At 37.9% G+C, this 18,106-nt stretch overlaps 1 protein-coding gene across 1 annotated transcript; it reads left to right on the forward strand.

Moving 5' to 3' along the window:
• Positions 1 to 77: 77 nt before the first annotated feature.
• On the forward strand, positions 78 to 17,709 carry stag2a (stromal antigen 2a). The gene is made up of 34 exons (XM_052556113.1): positions 78 to 340; positions 972 to 1,056; positions 1,424 to 1,499; positions 1,753 to 1,887; positions 2,139 to 2,235; positions 2,319 to 2,395; positions 4,633 to 4,837; positions 5,736 to 5,887; positions 5,972 to 6,045; positions 6,140 to 6,263; positions 6,358 to 6,456; positions 6,573 to 6,652; positions 6,730 to 6,837; positions 6,954 to 7,062; positions 7,317 to 7,434; positions 7,522 to 7,625; positions 8,373 to 8,465; positions 8,689 to 8,778; positions 8,986 to 9,189; positions 9,267 to 9,337; positions 9,525 to 9,612; positions 10,103 to 10,183; positions 10,261 to 10,353; positions 10,441 to 10,612; positions 12,584 to 12,711; positions 12,794 to 12,895; positions 12,976 to 13,124; positions 13,360 to 13,488; positions 14,182 to 14,387; positions 14,507 to 14,726; positions 14,826 to 14,918; positions 15,638 to 15,764; positions 15,984 to 16,061; positions 16,433 to 17,709. The coding sequence occupies exons 2-34, from the start codon at positions 1,019 to 1,021 to the stop codon at positions 16,454 to 16,456; spliced, it is 3,744 nt and encodes a 1,247-aa protein (XP_052412073.1). The 5' UTR covers positions 78 to 340; positions 972 to 1,018; the 3' UTR covers positions 16,457 to 17,709.
• Positions 17,710 to 18,106: the final 397 nt, after the last annotated feature.

Raw genomic sequence — 18,106 nt, forward strand, 5'->3', positions numbered from 1 at the left:
TCAATATACAACCATTGTAAACAAAACAACTGTGCCGAAATAGCAGTGCGGGTCCCATGATGTGTATGTGTGTGTGCGTGTGGATGCAATGTGGGTGTGTGTGGACACGTAATAAGTGTGTTTTGGGTTTCTCGAGGCTGTATGTTTTTACTCCTGTCCGCCCACAGCAGCAAATTGCCTCTTCTAGCACTGAAACACAAACAGAACTGAGCCAGTTCTACTTGGAACATGTTTTAATGTCTTAACCACGGAGCTCCGGTTCGGTTCAGCACCGTTCGGCGGCGGCAGCAGCGGCAGTTCTGGGCGGGTTTGATGCTGCTGGACTCACGCTAAAGGGGAGGTGAGGAAGGAAATGGCGGCCGATCTTCATAAATATCCGTGATTTTAGAAAAAAATAAAATAAATAAAAGACATTTTCCCGTGACTTCGTTCGGGATATTCGTCTTTAGAGAGTCGTTCTTATGTCAAAACAGTTTGGGCCATTAGTGAGAATTAATAAACACTAATGTGCGTCGTATGAAGAAATGTTAAGTTTTAAAAGGGATTTGCAGCGAGTTTCACGTTGTTTTGGTGGGTTTTGGGTGGTTTTAATGACTGTTAGAAGAGCTGGAGGCCCGTTAGCATGTTAGCATGCTAGCCCGTGTTTACGGAAATCGAACTCCACATTAAAAACACAATTATTAAAATTTCACATGTTACACGAATACACAGAGATTGTTGTGATTAATGAAATTTATCCAGTGTTTTATGGTTAGATTTTCTGTACGGTAATGTTTTTGACAGCAGATGTTTGATATTTATTATTAAAGTCATAACGAATATACACACGTCCTTCACACAGACAGGCGCCCGTCAATAACCTCATTCAGTAACTGCATCATGAATCGTTATGGTTGTTACGTGTGGATGTTGTTTTTATATGCAAATATTGAAATTATATTAAATATTATATGCAAATATCCCCACTGCAGTGTGGGGACACTTATAAACTCCAGAAGAAACAGAAGATGTTGAGAAAATGATAGCAGCTCAGGACCTTCAAACAGACTTCCACCAGTAAGTACCAGACACAAGCTAACTAACAAACTCCTTCTCAAGACAGACACTGTCTCAAAACCTAACTGTTGAGCATTTATGAGCAGCATTCGCACATTAAACAAGAAATCCAGCACCTGCCACATGACAGCTTGCTTACTGTGTGCTTGTGTAAGGCCTAACTAAAACAACACTGTGTTCATGATTGTAGAAAAACAGTGTCATTAAACTGTGTCTTGGAGTTTCAGCCCTGTATGCATACAAAACACATCTGACCTCTTGTTAGAGCTCTGTAAACACCAACAATAATGAAAGCACCTGTTAAATACATACACCTGAAATACTCCACATACACACTGCTCTAATCACTGGTGCCTTGTTTGTTTAGGGAAGGATACTCTCGGCTCTCGGACACTGATCTTGAAGATCTCGAGGGTCGGAATGTTAAATCTGGCAAAGGAAAGGTACCTATCAGACAGTGAACTTTCAGAAAGGCATTCAGTTCTTTTATCACACAATCAGCTTTCGAATACACCGTTAAACAGAAATGAGCAAGGCTGCGCGATTAATCTCATATAAGCGAAACTGCTATATGGTTTAGTGTGATTTTATTTAAATAAATAAATGAGTTGTGAATTTTGAAATCACAGTCTGAGCCATTCAGCCATAGAAGCTTGTTTAATTCAAATGTTCTTGCTTTTTGCTATTTCTGTCTAGAAGGGGAAAAAGGCCCTTGGAGAGAAGTTGAAGGGGTCAGAGGTGAGAGGTCGGGTAAATGGGCACCATCAGGAGAACGACATGGAGAATCTCAGTTTGTTTGAGATCGTCAAATTGGGCAAGAGTGCCACACAGGTACCAGCATACACAGGAACAACTTCAGATACACACTGATCTGTCAGACTATATTCATTTACAGACATACACGCTCTCTGTCTCAAAGTGCTCGGATTGTATCATCAGAGTAAATCAGCAGTTGGTGTGGTTAGTTATTATATCCAGGTCTAACTGCAGTGTATGCTTTCTGTGTAGGCTGTGCGTGTAGGAAAGAAGGTTTAACTGAGCGAGTGTGTGTGTGTGTTTGCTTTCTCTCTCTCTCTCTCTAGTCAGTGGTTGATGATTGGATTGAGTCCTATAAGACGGACAGAGACTCTGCCCTGCTAGAACTCATCAACTTCTTTATCCACTGCTCCGGTTGTAAAGGTGTGTGTGTATTCTGAGGAGTAAATGAGTTTACATAATTCAAGTGTATATTTTGTCTTATTGAATGTGTATGTTTTTTATAGGTGCGGTGAGCTCTGAGATGTTTCGGCACATGCAAAATTCTGAGATCATCAGGAAAATGACGGAAGAGTTTGATGAGGTTTGTTAACCTGTTTATACCACAGACATTTCCATAGGTAGAATTAGGGCTGGGCGATATATCGGATATTAGCGATAGTATCGGAATAATTTTGACGACGATGTAAAATTTGAATATATCGGGAATATCGAATATTTCAAATTCAAGCATACTTTCCCAAAAGAACGCGCCGAATGTCCAAAAATGGAACCTGTAACTGCTGACTGCTCTACGCCCCTCTACTACGAGAGCTTAAAGGGGGGGTGAAATGCTCGTTTTCACTCAATATCCTGTTAATCTTGAGTACCTATAGAGTAGTACTGCATCCTTCATAACTCCAAAAAGTCTTTAGTTTTATTATATTCATAAGAGAAAGATAGTCTGTACTGATTTTTCCCGGAAAAACACGACCGACTGGAGGCGTGACGTGTGGGCGGAGCTAAAGAATCACGAGCTCGAGTAGGCTTTTGCATTGAGGGCGTTTGGAAGCTGTGACATTACCTTGAGGAAAAAAAACATCATCCAAAACAAACCATGGCTAACAGTCAGATTCAGCCATTTATTTATGATCCAGAATCAGATCCAGAGGCTGAAACTGAACGAGAGCAGCAGCAGCAACGACTTGCTCCAAGCGGGGCTCGAACCCGCGTCTCCGATGGGAGGCGGACACACTAACAAGGAGGCAAAGATATTTGAAGCAGTTTTACTCACCGCCTGCGGTTCCAACACACGATCGTGACCCTTTTTCGTTGGGACTGCATCATCCTTAAGAAATAAACGATACGCAAATCCGTCGTCAAACTGGGCCTTGTTTGTAAAACAAGCATTTTCGAAATGCAGGGAACAAACAAAAACACTTGCACAACTACGTTGATGCTCTGTAAAAATAAACTCCATCCACTGGTCCCTTAATCCAGTTTTTTCTTTGGTAATCTGTGCAGGGTTGTCTTGCCCTGGCAACCAAAAACACACTCCTTTTGTGACATTTCGCGACGCTCTCGCTCTGATCAGTGAATGTGTCTGCTCTGCTCTGCTACAGGAGCGCGCGCTCTTCCAGCAGACGTGCCCTCAGGACCCATATAAGGAAATTCCGCTCCATCTAACGTCACACAGAGCCATACTCGAAAAAAACTTTCTGAAACTTGTGACAAACCGGAAGGAGTATTTTTGGAACAGAAATACTCCTTCAAACGTACACCTTAATTTTTGAAACTTTGTACATGTTTAGCATGGGAATCCAACTCTTTAACAGTGTAAAAAACTCAGTATGTATGAAATAGCATTTTACCCCCCTTTAATGATAGCGGTTGCCAGATAACAAGAGTTTAAATGTCTGAATCAGAGCTCCACTGTTAGGATACATTTTGTGCCCGGTGTTTGCTTATTTTAAGCAATCTGGCAACCATGCGCACATGCTCACTCCTCATTGCGGAAGAGCCGCCACCGATAATCTGAAAACACTAACAAGTTGGAATTGAGCGATCTAATGAAAGCTTCGTTCAGCCGGTCTGTGTTCTGTCGTGAGATCTCAACTGTATTGTTTGCATTTGTGATCGCAAAATAAATGCACTTACTCGACCGCTGATGTTTGAATAGAGAAACATAGTCTATGGCCAATTGGAATTACTATTGGGGAATTTCACTGATATGTTTACCAGTTTCCATAATATAGACAGAGAGAATGCAAAAGTCTTTGGTATTCATTTATATATATTTATATATAAAATAGCTACGGCTTCAGCAACTAGCTCCCCATCTAAGAGGGTTTTTAATGTCAGTAGGAACATAGTTTCATGCCACAGAGCTTCTCGTAAAACCGCAGACAGTTGACAGACTTGTGTTCTTAGCTTAAAAACTTGTTAAAAAAATAAAAATAAAATACTTATCCCAGTTGCATAGTATAAATTGTGAATTGCATGCACTAAAAAGTTGACAGAATGCACTTTCTGCACTTAATTTGCACTGCTTCAGTTACATATAGGCCTACATGTATTCATTTAATAAAAAGCAGTAAGTGATCTCTTGGTCTAGATTTTTTTAACTGCTTAAATAAGATGTTTAATCTAATTTATTTTTTTTATTATTTAAATGCAAATGGAAACATATCGAGATATATATCGAATATCGTAAAAATTTTGACAATATTGCGATATCATTTTTTTATATATATCGCCCAGCCCTAGGTAGAATCTATGATGGGATGGAGGAGATTAGATACTGTAAATGTATATGGAAAAAGAGTGTGTGTGTGTGTTTAGGACAGTGGCGATTATCCGCTGGCAATGGCAGGTCCAGTGTGGAAGAAGTTTAAATTAAACTTGTGTGAGTTCATCGCGGTCCTGGTCCGACAGTGCCAGTACAGCATCATCTATGATGAGTACATGATGGACACGATCATCTCTCTTCTCACCGGCCTGTCAGACTCACAGGTCAGAGCGTTCAGACACACCAGTACCCTGGCAGGTGGGTGACTTTGGGCTAGCTACTGTGCAGTATTCAGAATAACATACTACAACATAGGGGTGGGCGATATGACCAAAACATCACAAGATTAGTAATTTTATTTCATGGTAACAATATATATCATGATATAATTAGTTTAGCACAATGTTTGATGCCATAGAAATGTATGTTATAATTCTTGTCAACAGGCTAATACTAGACTAAATTATAAATAAATAAGAAATAAGCAACTTTCATGGTATGAAGTAATACAAGTTATAAAAACACTGCATATTCTTCACAGTGTAAAATAATTTTTTTTTTCTTATTATTAAAGTTACAAAAGTGATTTAGACGAGCAGTAAGAGATTTTCTCTTTTGTTGTTTGACAGCAGCTCTTTGATGAGACAGCAGGAATATTAGACTGCTGTCACTTTAAGAGCTGCCCGAATCCAATATACTGTTATACATGCATTTTCTTTCTCAACTGTTTGCTTTTACTTAAGACCTAAATTACTGTGTTTGAGGATACTTGCAAAAATTGGTATTTTTACCCTCTAACTTAATTCTGTCTTCCCGTGCGCATGCATCTCTGACAGTGCTCAGAAACAGAATGTCTCTCAGACAGCATGCACATACACCTAAATAAGCTCTCTTTCACTGCTGATTGCGCTTTCAATGGCAAATCACTTGTTTTAAACTGCAGTGCTTAAAAACACATGCAAACGATATATGTTTTCATGACCATGTAGTACAATGCCATGTGAGTGTGTAGCCAACATTACAAAGAATTGTGATAAAGTCGTGAATCGTGATATAAAAAAAAAAAAAAAAAAAACCTGTGATATATTTTTTCCAAATGATATCGCCCACCCCTAGTATGAATTATACACTGAACTTTTCTTCCACTGTATTTCAGCCATGAAACTGATGACTGCCTTGGTGAATGTTGCTCTGAATTTGAGCATTAATTTGGACAACACACAAAGACAATACGAGACAGAACGCAACAAGAGCATTGGGAAACGAGCCAATGAACGCCTGGAGCTCCTGCTGCAAAAACGCAAGGAGGTGATGCACACACACACACACACACACATATACATCCATATACTCAAAAACCTTGATTCAAACATGTTCTATTGTAATTACTAGCTCCAGGAAAACCAGGATGAGATTGAGAACATGATGAATGCCATTTTTAAAGGAGTATTCATCCACAGATACAGGTAAGCAAACATCCCAATAATTGACTGACTGATTCAAGAAATTCATATTTTGAAATGATCTAAGAGCTGCTTTTTCTCTTGTAATTGTGTGCAGGGATGTGATTGCTGAGATCAGGGTTGTCTGCATTGAAGAGATTGGTATGTGGATGAAGATGTACAGTGATGCTTTTCTTAATGACAGTTACCTGAAGTACGTGGGCTGGACCATGTATGATAAGGTATCGCAAACATTCACACAGATTGGTTGTTATATACAGGTCAAACCTACCACATCTTACGTCTCATCCATTTACACTATTTTTAATTCCCCAGCAAGGTGAGGTCCGTCTGAAGTGTCTCACTGCTCTTCAGGGTTTGTATTATAGCAGAGAACTCAATGCCAGACTGGAACTCTTCACCAGCCGCTTCAAGGTGAGTCTTTCTCCAGGACTCTTGCTATGCCAACAACGTCTCCAAGTGTGGATTCCCATTCATCACTGAAAAATGTAGTTTCTTACCAACAGTTCTCTCATTCTTTGTCTCTGTAGGATCGGATTGTGTCCATGACTTTGGATAAGGAATATGATGTTGCTGTTCAGGCCATTAAGTTGCTGACGCTGGTCTTGCAGTGAGTTCAGCATTCAGTCTTAATTTTCTTTTAGAGGTGTCCTTTTACTATGTGATTGTGTTTGTTTGTGCACACAGGAGTAGCGATGAGATTTTGACGGCAGAAGACTGTGAGAGCGTCTATCACTTGGTTTACTCCGCCCACCGACCCATTGCTGTGGCAGCAGGGGAGTTTCTCTACAAAAAGTAAGTGTCACACTTTTTTAAATGCCAGTGTAATTAAACACATTAGTTCTTATCCATAATGCATCTGATGCTCACCATGACTGACTGATTCCTATATGCTGGTGCTGTGTTCCCAGGTTATTCAGTCATCATGGTCCAGAGGATGAGGGGCGGCCCAGGAGAGGCAGACAGTGTTTGAATGCTAACCTCATCAGAACGACTGTCTTGTTCTTTCTTGAGAGTGAGGTGTGCTTGATGCGCTCAGCGTGCTATGTCACTTCTTAATGTCTTGGTATAGAAATATTTTGACTGGGCAGGTCATAGTATTTCACATGTCTGTTTACTTCTCTGAGATGCCAGTGCATTGTATGAGAACAAATTGTGACAAAGGCAGTTAGAGATTAAGAATGTAGCATGTAATTTATTCCTCTGAATAGAATAGTAAACCGTGAGACAGTAGGTTGGCTTTTTAAGATATCCTGAAAGTTTGTGTGTTTTAGCTGCATGAGCATGGTGCCTACCTGGTGGACAGCTTGTGGGATTGTGCGTCAGAGCTGCTGAAGGACTGGGAGAGTATGATCAGCCTGCTGCTGGATGAACCTTACCCCGGAGAGGAGGGTACATGGCTATTTGTGTCAGGATCAAAATTTGGCTAAAGATCATTCTTACCTAAACTATTTAATCCCCATGATTTGTGTGTTTCAGCTCTCACTGATGCTCAGGAAACCGCTCTGATTGAGATCATGCTTTGTGCTGTCAGACAGTCTTGTGAGTGTCACCCACCCATCGGACGAGGCCCTGGCAAAAGGGTGAGACACACACACAAACAACATTTTGGTTTCACCATATTAGTGAGAATGTCCCATAGATACAAATGTTTTTACATGGAGGTGTTTTTTTTTTTTTTTTTTTTTTATCTTCTGGCCCTGAACCTAAACCAAAAAGGTATTACTGGATAAAATTTTGACATGAAATATAAATTCACCCTATCTATTTTCTAAATTTGCATGTGGTTCATTTAAAAAAAATTGTGTTTCTCTGGTAATGTATGCTGGACTAATTATTTAGTCCATTTAAACCCTGCATGTTATGCTCACATTCGGATCGGCCTCCATCAAGTCAAGAACCTCATTAATAGATCCAAGAACCTGTTCTATATTGATTCTTTTTCAATAGTCTGGTCTGATCACTCTGATGTACATCATAATATGAAAGAAACCTGTTGCTATTTCTTTCATCACAACTCTGAAGCAAACATATTTTGCCGATTGTTCTTTTCAAACAGAGAGAACCCACTTATGTTGTCACATGTTCTTTTTTTGGCATTTTTACTATGTTTGTGAGGATATTTTCAAAACTTTGGATATCACAAAACCGTAGTAGCCAAACATATAACTAATGCACACACAAATATTTTCAATCCAGAAAATTGTCAATCGTGTTAAATGATGAATAGATCAAATGATTTTCTAAACCGCCCATAAATAAATATTCTGTTTTTATTTCCTACTTTTCATGTTTTTCAAATGTGCATGATGTTTCTTATTCTGGCACAGGTTCTAACAGCTAAAGAAAAGAAAACCCAGCTGGATGATCGAACGAAGATCACTGAAACATTTGCTGTGGCTCTGCCTCTGTTACTGGCTAAAGTGAGTGATTGTGTGCTTGCCAGATGCGTGCAATGCATCAGTTGAATAACAAACAAATGTAAATTATGTAAATGTAAAGATCACTTTAAGAAGTATTGTGCAGTATTGTTTGGCTTTTTGCTCCACATCTCACTGCATACAGATATCCCAAATAAGTGATTGCAATCTAAATAACGATGGAAAGTGATTTCTGAAAAACTATTTCTTTCTGTCTCTTTCTTAGTATTCAGTGGACCCAGAGAAGGTCACTAATCTGTTGAAGTTTCCTCAGTATTTCGATCTAGAGATCTACACAACCGGTCGGCTGGAGAAGGTACTTATTCACATACAAAAAAAATTTAATAAAATGTATCACATAGTACACTACATATTGTGCTCATAAAATAAGTCACTTTTTACATGAAGAAAGTTTACAATAGTAGTAACATATTTTAATCCATACATGAAGTCAAGAAATGACTGATAGTTAATGTCTTGTTGTAGTAGTTCTAGAAGTAACTCTTGTGCTGATGTCCTGCAGCATCTGGATGCTCTGCTGCGCCAGGTCCGTGATGTGGTGGAGAAGCACACAGACACCGATGTACTAGAGGCATGTTCCATGACATTCCATGCACTGTGCAATGAGGAATTCACCATCTATAACCGTGTAGATATTGTCCGCAGCCAGATGATTGATGAACAGATCGATAAGTTCCACCGTCTGTTGGAGGACGTCCTGCAGGAGGTGTGTGTGCTAATTTTCTCTGGGACTGTTCTTTGTGATTTCACCAGATTCAGTTTTAACGGTTTCGTTTCTTTAAGGGAGAGGAGCCTGATGAAGATGATGCCTATCAAGTTTTGTCAACACTCAAAAGAATCACAGCCTTCCACAAGTACGAACACACTTTTTGATAAATCTGAGAAATTCCAAAGGTCCTAAAACAGATCTTTTATTATTATTATTATTATTATTATTATTATTATTTTGATTTTGGAGTTAATTAAATAAATTGTTACATGTTTTGTGAGTTTCACATTCATAGACTTTCTTCATCAGAACTGTGTTTGTGCTCCCTGCAGTGCCCATGACCTCACTAAATGGGACCTTTTCACCAGCAACTACAAACTTTTGAACTCTGGCCTGCAGAATGGAGATATGCCTGAGCAGGTACTGAATACTGATCCAGAGGCTTAACTCATTTTATTTCACTGGCCCGGTTTCACATGCTCTTCTGCAGTGAAATGTTGCTCTTAAACAATTTAATGTTGCTTTAATTACCAGTAATGGCATAAATTGGAGCAAATTGCTTTTACAATTTTTGTTCCCCAGATTCATTTAGAGGAAATTCAATTACATAAATTCATAATCAAGGAATATTAATGTTTTTAAGAAGAAGAAAAAAAAAATTTAGTGATCTTGACTGGATAAGAGAACATGAATACAAAGTTAGACCTACAGAATAATGTAACAGATACATTTTTTGTATTAATATAATAATCAGTTTTTAGCTAGCAGTACAGAAAAAGCCCCTTGAACTCAAAATAATTATCAAATAATTACATGTTGCCTTTTTTTTTATTTTTTTTTTTAAACAGTCTCTACTACACTTCTCTACAGGTCATGTGTTTAATTATATTATTTTGTTTTGCCTTTATAGATCGTGGCTCATGCACTCCAGTGCACTCACTATGTCATACTCTGGCACTTGGCTAAGGTCTCGGAGTCCAGTGCCAGCAAGGTACAACACACATACACGCCCAGAGCTGTGTTGAGACTGTCATTTGTGAGCGTTTAGTCACTATCGTCCCGTTTCAGGATGATATGGTGCTGTTGCGAAGACAAGTGAGAGCCTTCTGTATGATGTGTCAGAGGTACCTGAATAGTATCAGCACTGTTGTCAAAGAACAGGTGAGTCTGACCTGCCACACCAGGACCCAACATCCTTTCATGTATAGGGGATTCTGGGAAAATGAACTGTGTTTTTGTGTGTTGTAGGCCTTCACCATTCTCTGTGATGCACTCCTGATCTTCAGTTATCAGATTGTAGCGTCGGGGCGGGAAGCTTTAGAGCCCTTGGTGTTCAGTCCAGATGCATCCTTACAGAGCGAACTACTCAACTTCATCCTTGATCACGTGTTCGTTGACCAGGATGAGGACAGCAGCACAGGTAAATGACGATTAGGATAGAAGACTGCTCTGATTCACTTTAAGGTGGCACACACACTACTGTGTGTGAATATGAGTGTATAACAGCAAGTATGCAATAGGGCTGGGCAAAAAAAAAAAAAAGATTTCGATTCGATATCGATTCTCAATAGCCGCAAATCGATGTTTTCTGGTGTTCAGTTCAGCAAACATTTAAAACAAACTCTGATTAATGTGAATCTTATCATTAGTCTTCTCCACTAGATGTCAGCCTTATGCAATGTTACAACTGGTTACAACGGAAAGCCTGTCATTCATTAAGTGCTTATCATAGTAGAGATTCTGTTGACAAGAACCAAAAACAAAGGAATATGCATGATTTGCAATGCTCAGGTAAAATTCTATAGTAATGCTACAAATGTGTGGATGCATTTGATATCATGTGTAAAGGGCTATAATTTCCGCAGTGGATGGTGCATGGTGGATAGGGATGCACATTTCTTTACAGGGACTTAAAGGTTAGGAATCGGATACTTGTTGTCAAATTTGATTCTGGCTATCGTTTCCTATGCACTCTTTTTCCCTTCATCTTTGAGGACCGGACATAGCGATCTACTATGGTTTTCCTCATTAATCTAAGGGCTCCAATGTTTGGCTACATTTGCAATCAGAGGGCCAAACAAGCGAAATATAATATCTGTGATAGCTAAACATGTTGGAAGAGAGGTGTCACCACCAACATGACAAAGCACTTTAATTGAATAGATCGTTCAAGAACATGAGCATGATTCAAACACCAACGTGATTCTGTTCCTATATTACAATGATTTGTCTCTTTCATTCTTCCACCTTTGACGTTGTGTGATCAACGTTGTGATCACTCAGTTTGGCAGCGTACGATCATACCATTGTGATTTGTTCATTTAAATTTGTGTTTGCACTGCCACTGACCTAAAGAGAGCTGCTGCCATCTGTCATGAAAGTAATTTTGACAATTCAAATGGAGATTTATCGATTACATTGTTACGCCAGTAGGTGGCGAAAAGGGGCTGTTAAAATGTATTTGTCTTTGAATCATAGAAGAGATTCGTTCAAGAATGCTGATTCATCCAGTTATGAAACAAGTACATCTTGAGTGAGTCATTGAATCATTTATTCATAAATTACATGTGATTTTGTTTAGTTGTCTAATGTTTTCATTCAGAATCATAAGAGAACTACAATTTCCATTTGGGGAAAAACAAACAAACAAACAAACTCAGTTTTGTCCAGAATCATGCTGTTCTATTTTGCACACAAACGGCTCTTAAAGAGTCCAGTTTTTATGTAGCATGTTGATTTTTGTTCATGGTATTCAGCTCTAATAAATGTTTTTCAAAAAAGATACAGAGGATAAATGTTTGATATAATTACTTAATCACATTGGAATCGAAACTGAGAATCGAAATGAATCGTAATCGATAAGCAGAATCGGAAATTGATCAAATTCAACCGATACCCAACCCTACATATGGATTTGTTTTCTGATGTTTTATATTTCAGACCATGTAAATGTTGTTTACCTGGACTTTCAGTGGAGGGACAGAAACAGCTCTGGTTTCATTCAAAATATCTTAATTTGTATTTTGAAAATTAATCAACTTATGGGTTTGAAATGAAATGAGGGTGAGAAAATTATGACAGAATTTTAATTTTTGGGTGAACTATTCCTTTAAGAAACCTCTTAGGAAACAATGCTGCTTTTGGAACAGAAATGAGATGCTGAACCTTTTATGATGAGACGTAATCTATTAAATAAATAATTTGTGCAAAACTTAACACACTACCAGTCAAAAGTTTGGTCATTAACTTTTTTTTTTCTTTTTTTTTTCCCTTTTTTACAGTATGTTATGATTAGTTATTATCATTATTAAATTCTGCCCGATTGTTGACTGCAATTTTTTTTTACTATCCTGAGAAATTTATTAAACTAATTTTTGGTTGTGTTTTGCAGATGACGAGGCTGGTAAGATTGAGGCGCTCCACAGACGCAGGAATTTACTGGCCGCCTTCTGCAAATTAATAATCTACAGTGTGGTAGAGATGAAGACAGGAGCAGATATTTTCAAACAATACATGAGAGTAAGTCTCATTTATGTTGTTACATTCCTCTGTGTTTGTTACTTGATGCTTGCATTGACTCCCTGTCTCTGTCTGTGTGTAGTACTATAATGATTACGGTGATATAATTAAAGAGACCATGAGTAAAGCACGTCAGATTGACAAGATTCAGTGTGCCAAGACTCTGATCCTCAGCTTGCAGCAGGTGAGGCAATGCTTCCCTCCTTACTCAGACCGGTTCTCCCAGCAACACTGAATAACAGAAGTGTGATGTTTGTGTTTCAGCTGTTTAATGAGATGCTGAATGATCTGGGCTGTAACTTCGATCGGTCCACATCTGCGTTCTGTGGGATTAAAGAGCTAGCCCGACGCTTCTCACTCACGTTTGGACTCGATCAAATCAAAACCAGAGAGGCCATTGCAATGCTCCACAAGTAAGACAATTTAAACACGGTTGCTGTGAAGTCCCAGCTGTGTTCTGGTTCTTGATCTCGAATCTTTGGATGACAGCTCCAGCCACTTTCTTTATCCTGTTTGTGTAAAACTGTATTTTTTTATATAGGGAATTTAATTCTGGCACCAGCATTAACATTAAAACCATTTAAGTGGAAAAAGGGAAAATGTATGTCTTTGAGACGGAGTGACAGAGTGTGTGTTTTCTGTGTTTAGGGATGGAATAGAATTTGCCTTTAAAGAACCCAGTCCACAGGGGGAGGGCGGCCCTCCTCTAAACCTCGCATTCCTTGACATCCTCAGTGAGTTTTCCTCCAAACTACTGAGGCAGGACAAGAGGACTGTGTAAGACACTCACATTGAGAATCCCTGCGGTCTCAGATCCCTCAAAGACCCAAGTTTTTATATTCATGATGCACTATTTTTAGGAAGCCATTAGTTGTAAAAACTATTTTATTTAGGCACTTTTGCATTGTAATATGGATAAAGGTTGCAAAATACTTGCCATTTTGCTAAATTTCTACTAAAGAGAAAACCAGCACACAAGTGTATTTGAAAAATAATAGATTTGAACCAGTAAATTTGATTAAAATACTGTATTTAAATTTAAATATTTAAAAAACATGTTTTTCTTGTCAATGAGAAATTGACAAATCAGATCAGAAAACAGCTGATTTTTTGCATTTACTTCACTGTGTAAAAACAGTAGAAATAGGTTTGACACCTAATGCCTACGTTGAATTTTTGCTATGCTTTGAACAATGCTTTTATATGTATGTTAAAATTTAGCCCATATAAGCCTTTTCACGTCACTAGACACACAGATAAAAAATTACCTTTCTTAATAGATTTTTTTAGTTTGGTTTGAAAAGTGTTAAATATGTCAGCCTGTTTGGTGACGTGTAAATGTAAAATACACAAATGTTGAAATTCTGTTACACTGGGTCTCTGAAGGTTAATGGTGTATTTTTCTTTAAATTAGCATCTCTATTGAAGTATGTTTCTGTTTATTGTTTGACCTCCGATCTCTCCCATCAGGCACCTGTATCTAGAGCGGTTTATGACCTTTCAAATGGCCCTGCAGAGGGACGACTGCTGGTTACCGCTCATCTCCTACCGTAACTCTCTGCAGGCGGGCGCTGATGATGACACTATGTCTGTCATCAGCGGAATGAGCAGCAGGAGCTCCACCCGCAGTCGCAGGAGCAAAGCACCTGCCGCCAGCAAGAGAAAACTACCCGAGGGTACATATGCATTGAATCGTAATTATATGATTCATTAGAATCTTTATAGATTCATCTCTAATCTTAAGGGTAAAACTGATTTCCTGTTTCATTGTCTTCTCTCTATGTCTGTCTCTCAGAGGACAGTAGCTGTAGCAGCAGTGACGTGAGCTTGTGGGTAAATCGTGAGCAGAGTGGCCCGCACACTCCTGCAATGATGTCATCTCCACACATCGTCTCTACTGTCCTGCGGGATGCAAAGAAGCTCCGCCCTGAGCAGGGGTACATGGGAGTTTACAGCATGAGCAACGAAACACCACACACACCTCTGCAGCAGCAGCACCAACACATGGACTACAAGTAAGCATAGAAAAACTAAAAAGTTTTCCACATATTACATAACACACACACACATACCCTTATCAGTAAAAAGTAGATTGAGAGCTGTTTTGTTTTCAGTTCTCAGGTCGCGTGGATGATGGCACAGAAACAGCAGCAGGAAAGAGCAAGCCTGCAGTACGGCAAGATGAGAGGCCACATTCAGCACACCATGTGAGTGCACATTCACATACATATACTGGGATCAGTATGATTTTTAAAACATAGGAATGAATACTTTTTTTCAGCAATGGAGTGAAATTGATCAAACGTGATCGTTAAAACATTTATAATGTTACAAAAGAATTCTGTCAAATAAATGTAGTTGTTCTTTTGAACTTTCTATTCAAAGCGTGTGAATATTAAGCTGTTTTCGACATTCATAATACATATTTTTTTGTGTCAAATGAGCATATTAAAAGTATGTTACATTGAAGAATAAAAAAAAGGCTGCTAAAAATTTATCAATTAAAATATATTCAAATAGAAAAATAGTTTAATACTTTTTTTATATTACTGTTTTACTGTATTTATCATCAGATAAATGCTGATTGATGAATGTAAGATGTTTATTTCAATAACATTTATAAGTCATACTGACTTTTGAAGGGTATTGTCATACACATCCTGATGCACCTTTATGGATTATCTGGCCTGATTTATGAATTTCTTGTGATTTTGATATAATTTCAGCTTTTGCATCTTAATGCTATTTTGTTGACAAACTAGCATTGTTCCGTTTTATGGTTTTTGAATAAGGACTGCCACAGTAACAGGATTTGAACGTTTTTGATTGTGGTCACCAGCCCTTAAAATCTTACACGGTCATTTGCATTCTTGCCCTTATATTCATATTATATTATTATTTTAATTTTTTTTAATTTGCTTGTCAGTCGGCGTGGCAGTGGGCTAATGGAGGACGATGAGGAACCGATTGTAGAGGATGTGATGATGTCATCAGAGGAACGACTGGACGACCTTAACGAGGGCATGGACTTCGACACCATGGACATTGATCTGGTAGGAATCAGTATTCAGGAAAGCATCATATCAACCAGTGAAAACCCTTTCTAATGCAAAGATTCACTGTTACTCAATCAGGTGCAGAGACACTAAGATAGCGTTGCTCATATCTTCCCATAATCCATCTAATCCGGTTTCCTTCGGCTGTGGGCTCGAGAGAAAACACATTTTGTGTGTCGTTGTTTTTAACTTTGCCTTTTTTTTGTTTTTCTGAAGCCTCCATCCAAAAACCGCAGGGAGAGATCAGAGCTGAAACCAGACTACTTTGACCCGGCCTCCATCATGGATGACTCTGTAAGCATTCTTTCATCTGCCTGTTTATTCATTCATTTATTAATCCACTTCATAATTTATTGATTAGATGTGCTTGTTAGAAATCCCTCAGATTTACATTAAAGGAGGGACCAGAGGATTATGTGTTTTTTTTTAATCTTGTGCCAGTAAGCACCCACACAACATTGTGGCACTTGTTTATTTTTTTCACAAAACTTCAAAAATCTAATTTGCTTGTTTGTTCTCGCTGTCCATTTACTCGTCACTGTTAACTGACAGAAGAAATGCTAAGGAAGAACACAGTACTAAAGACCCACTCATGCCAAAAACGATATATAACAAAACAAAAACCTCATTCTGAAGTGACTCTGTGTGTGTGTTTTGTTTAACAGGTTCTTAATGTCTCCATGTTCTGAGATGGATACATGAGAGCGGTGACATGAGGTTTCCCTCCTCTGATTTCACTCCATGAACTAAATGCACATGATGGTGCTGCGTATCTTTCCCTCCTGAAAACACACCATAACTTTCCATCTGTACATATAACAGCCCACAGGGCGACAGGCAAACATTTTCAGCATGAGATCAGACTTATCTTTTCATGCTCTTTTGTAATGGAGGTTTAAAAATAGCTTCTTTTTTTTTTTTTTTTTTACTCCTGGAGGAGTTTAGATTTTTAGGTAATTTTGTAAAGACAATCAGTTGTAAATGACTTTATAAAGGGTGATTTAAATCTTAAATTTATAACTCCACTTTCTTTAAAGGGTTTAGACTTGCAGTGTCTGTTTTTTTCTTCACATTATATATGTATATGTTCTCTGAGAGCTCGAAGCACTTGTACTGATTGGTTAAAACTTAGAAATCCCATCCCTGACTCAAGAGTTAAATTAATTTCTTGATTTTACATTTTTTTGGTCAACATAAAATTTCAAAGGTATTTCTGCATTAAGGGCATTGCCCCCTATTTTCAAAGAAAAGCTCTTTCTGTAGAATATATCCAATTCCTTTTTAAATATTAGAAATAGTATTATAATATATTATTATATATCTTAAAAATATATATAATTATATATATGTATTATTTTGTTTTACACAAAATGTGTAATGTAATGTGAATCATTGCTGATTTATATTTAACTTAATGTTTTTATGTTTGGTATCCAACCTACCGTCACATTCACATTGCACCTGTCCCGAGAGAATCACTGATGTTTTATTAACTTTCATTTTGAAAAAGCTCCACTGTGAAAAATTCTGTAATCTTTCCCCTCTGTGTAGTTCATTGTGGTTGTGGGTTGTTTAGAAGGTTAGGCTTGTTAATCGGAGTGAATTATGATGATTGTCTTTGTGGTGAGAAATCTTAGTAAATGTAACCATGGTGGTTTTATGCCTGGTAAATACATTTCTGCACGGAGCTTTTGATCAGGATTGGAAAGGAAACATCTTTTTGCGTTTCACATTTAGTTGGTCATTGGTCCCACTTTGATTTTAATTTTCAGTCCTGCAATGTCTTATTTCCAAAAGTGTGTGTGTGTATTTTAATGTATTGGACTGTACATAAAAACCAAGATGTTTTTATTCTATATACAAGATGTCAGTTGTATCATTTACTATGTTTATTGCATTTATATTTGGATATTAAATAAACCTTCCTGATCTTTAGCTATCATTGGCAGTGGCACATTTTGCTAAAATGCAAGAAATACATTCGTTACATTTTATTCAGTTGCTTTATTGAAAAATACTAGATCTCAGAATTTATGTTTTTGTCTTTATATTTGATTTTTTTTTAAATGTCTTACAAAAGCACTTTTGCTTCATCATTGATCTATTTCTATGAACCTTGAATGCAACTGTGACATTTTCTGGGTCTTGAACAAGAAGGTCAGTGTTCTACAGAGGCCTGATCAAAGCCTTCATTCACAGAAAGAATCAATGACAGAACAAACACATCCACCCAGAACAAATGACAAGAGATCAATGCTAAACAAGCAAAAGGTCTGGATATTTGCAGCATTTAAAAAAAAAAAACTACTAAACACGTCATGAAGGGTTAGTTGTTTGTA

The sequence above is a fragment of the Carassius gibelio genome, chromosome B5, assembly GCF_023724105.1.
Source record: "Carassius gibelio isolate Cgi1373 ecotype wild population from Czech Republic chromosome B5, carGib1.2-hapl.c, whole genome shotgun sequence".
NCBI lineage: Eukaryota > Metazoa > Chordata > Actinopteri > Cypriniformes > Cyprinidae > Carassius > Carassius gibelio.

Bases quoted from the DNA above. Each gene is read 5' to 3' on its own strand.
- stag2a (XM_052556113.1), top strand. From the start codon at position 1,019: ATGATAGCAGCTCAGGACCTTCAAACAGACTTCCACCA. The intron at 6,046-6,139 runs GTAAGCAAACAT...AATTGTGTGCAG, and splicing joins GTATTCATCCACAGATACAG to GGATGTGATTGCTGAGATCA. The intron at 7,435-7,521 runs GTACATGGCTAT...TGTGTGTTTCAG, and splicing joins ACCTTACCCCGGAGAGGAGG to CTCTCACTGATGCTCAGGAA.